General features: G+C 37.9%; 1 protein-coding gene across 1 annotated transcript; it reads left to right on the forward strand.

Annotated features, from left to right (window-relative positions):
• Nucleotides 1–509: 509 nt before the first annotated feature.
• Nucleotides 510–1,869, forward strand: Hesx1 (HESX homeobox 1). The gene is made up of 4 exons (XM_055612468.1): nucleotides 510–660; nucleotides 1,125–1,312; nucleotides 1,588–1,689; nucleotides 1,771–1,869. Exons 1-4 carry the CDS (start codon nucleotides 510–512, stop codon nucleotides 1,867–1,869), a joined length of 540 nt encoding a protein of 179 aa, XP_055468443.1.
• Nucleotides 1,870–2,705: the final 836 nt, after the last annotated feature.

A 2,705-nucleotide genomic window follows, 5' to 3' on the forward strand; every position in this document is an offset into this window, starting at 1 on the left:
ATTACTGTAATAGCATTAAGAGATTATTATTATTTCCAGATTCCTTGGAAGAACATTCACTAAATCAGATTATTTATTACTTGAGTGCTCTTCTATTTGTCCTGTACATTTAGGTAACTAGAATCCTTGAAAATATAAACTTCAGAATAAAAACACGATTTTATACATTAATGATCTCAAATAAAAGAGGAGTGCTATGTTTGTGCATCACTTCTTTCGAGAAAGTTAAGTCTGTTCTGCTTAGGAGAGATAACACTTTTTGTCCCTGTAGGTGGCCCCCTGGTGGAGCCATTAGTTGCTAATTACTTGCAAACAAATAAACAATTAACTCCTTAAGCTGCTGGCTGGGCAAGTGTTCATTGACTTGCTAAAACTTTCTAAAACAGGATTTTAATTAGTGACGTTGGAAACCCAGCCCCTAGTCAGCAAAGCTATAAGGTGAACTGCTGGAAGATCCCAGCTCTGTACGTGGGGCAGGAGCCCTCCAGCTCTGCACGACCCTGAAGAGGATGTCTCCCAGCCTCCGGGGAGATGCTGAGCTCGGGGAAAGCAAGTCCTGCTCCTTTTCAATCGAGAGCATTTTAGGACTGGACAAGAAAAAAGATTGTGTAACGTCTACAAGACCCCACAGACCCTGGACAGACACCTGCGGCGACTCGGGTATGCCACAAGTTAATTTTTTAATTAATTTGCCCTTTATTTCACACAGTATAGAGTTAGAAACTGTGCTCTCACTCTGTTCCATAAATATAAAAAGCCTCCAACAGGGCCGTAAGGGGATACATTCCTGATGTAGATGGCAGTAGACGTTAGTTCACTCCCAGAAAGAACTAGCATTTGCTTCAAAAGACATTCTGAATCTCTCTTCACTGAAAAATAAATGGCAGATCCAAAATGTTCTCTATCACCAAGGCAGACGCTCTCTCTCTCACTTTCCCTCTCTCTTTGTCTCTCCATCCCTCTCTTTCGCTGTTCTTTTTCTTGGTTAATGGGGGAGGTGATTCTTTTTGTCAAACCCTGAAGAATTCTCTAAGAAAATTCAAAATAAGTTACTGATAAGACTTTTCTGGAACACAGAGTAGAGCGCAGGCAATCTAAGATGGAGTTTATTCTTCTGGTTGTAGAGAAAGATGGCAACCCATGCCTGCATGCTCCAGACCTTCCCAGTGAGGCCTCATTGCCTTGTCCATGGCCAGAAGAAAGGGCTTTGAAATGTGAAAATTATTTTTCAACCTCAGAAACTCTCGCTTTGAAAAGAGAGTTGAGTTGGTACAGAGGACGAAGACCAAGAACTGCTTTCACCCAAAATCAGGTGGGAAGAATTTTTTACCCAATAGTGATAACAAAAAGACTGTAAGTGAAGCCCTGGTAAACAAAAACCATTTGCTCTGGGATCCTGATACAGAAGCAGCATTAATGAAAGAATGAATTCATATTTTAACAGTTTCTGGGTAATCAATTTTTTTTAATGCATTTAGATTAACTGCCCAAGTTTAAGTGCATTTTTTTTAATCAGCACAAATAAAAGCCCAATGGTGACATATGTATGAGGTATTACTACTTTAAAGAATTACCTCCTTATTTTAGGTTGAGGTATTGGAAAATGTCTTCAGAGTGAACTGCTACCCTGGCATTGACATCAGAGAGGACCTAGCTCAAGAGCTGAATTTAGAGGAGGACAGAATCCAGGTAACTTTCAAACATACTTGTTACCTGTGATGATAACGCAGTAATGTGTCTGAGAACTATTTTATTTTCCCTTGATTTTAGATTTGGTTCCAAAATCGTCGGGCAAAGCTGAAAAGGTCCCGTAGAGAATCACAGTTTCTAATGGCAAAAAAGCCCTTCAACACAGATCATCTGAAATAGTTAGAAAATTATACACGTGGGACTCTCTTCCAATTGCAGAACACAAGACATCAATGGAAATGTCACGTATTTAAAATGCTACCGCTTCTTTCTTGTACCTAATCTGAATATTGTCATTCTTTCTGAAAATATTGCAAATAATTATGATCCTAGCATACTACATATTATTTCTGGACCTTTTTAGTTATAATAAACCTTTTTATATATTTAATAAAAATTTCCAGAAATGACAGCTATTTTAATATACCTTATTCTTTGAAAATTTCACAGGTGTGTACAATGTATTTTAATCATATTCATTCCTTCTCCCCCACCACTTCCCAGATTCACCCCCTTCTCCCCACTCCCTCTGAACCTCAACAACAACTATTTTCAAGTGAGTAAAGTTAATCTAATAAGTTAATATGTGTACTAAGCTCATAACTAGATCATTCCACAGACTGGTTACAGACTGGTTTGCAAAGTATTCCAAAAATACAATGATAATAATAGTTTAATTTATTTCAATTAGTTTATGTCAGGTACATTTTGAAATACAATTATATACCCCTATATTGCAGAATGAGTTATCTGTGAATCTTCTGTTGATTTCTAGCCATTTGTTCAAAAAAATCTACAGAACACCAATTTCAAGTTATTTTTTTTTTTGAGTCATCATGGCAAAGCACAGATATAAGACCACCGGCTTTCATATTCCCACCATTGTATTTTACTGCTAAAAAGAATTAAGCTTCAGGACTGGTGAGCTGGTTCAGAAGGGAAAGGTACTTGCAGCCAAGCCTGTCAGCGTAGGTTCCATCAACACAGGTCTCACATGGTAGAAAGAGAGAATGAAC

This window comes from Psammomys obesus, unplaced genomic scaffold (genome assembly GCF_907164565.1).
Source record: "Psammomys obesus unplaced genomic scaffold, mPsaObe1.curated_primary_1811, whole genome shotgun sequence".
Taxonomy (NCBI): domain Eukaryota; kingdom Metazoa; phylum Chordata; class Mammalia; order Rodentia; family Muridae; genus Psammomys; species Psammomys obesus.

Coding starts and splice junctions, on each gene's coding strand:
- Hesx1 (XM_055612468.1), top strand. CDS start 510: ATGTCTCCCAGCCTCCGGGGAGATGCTGAGCTCGGGGAAAGCAAGTCC. Junction 1,313..1,587: donor CTGCTTTCACCCAAAATCAG/GTGGGAAGAATT, acceptor TCCTTATTTTAG/GTTGAGGTATTGGAAAATGT. Junction 1,690..1,770: donor TAGAGGAGGACAGAATCCAG/GTAACTTTCAAA, acceptor CCTTGATTTTAG/ATTTGGTTCCAAAATCGTCG.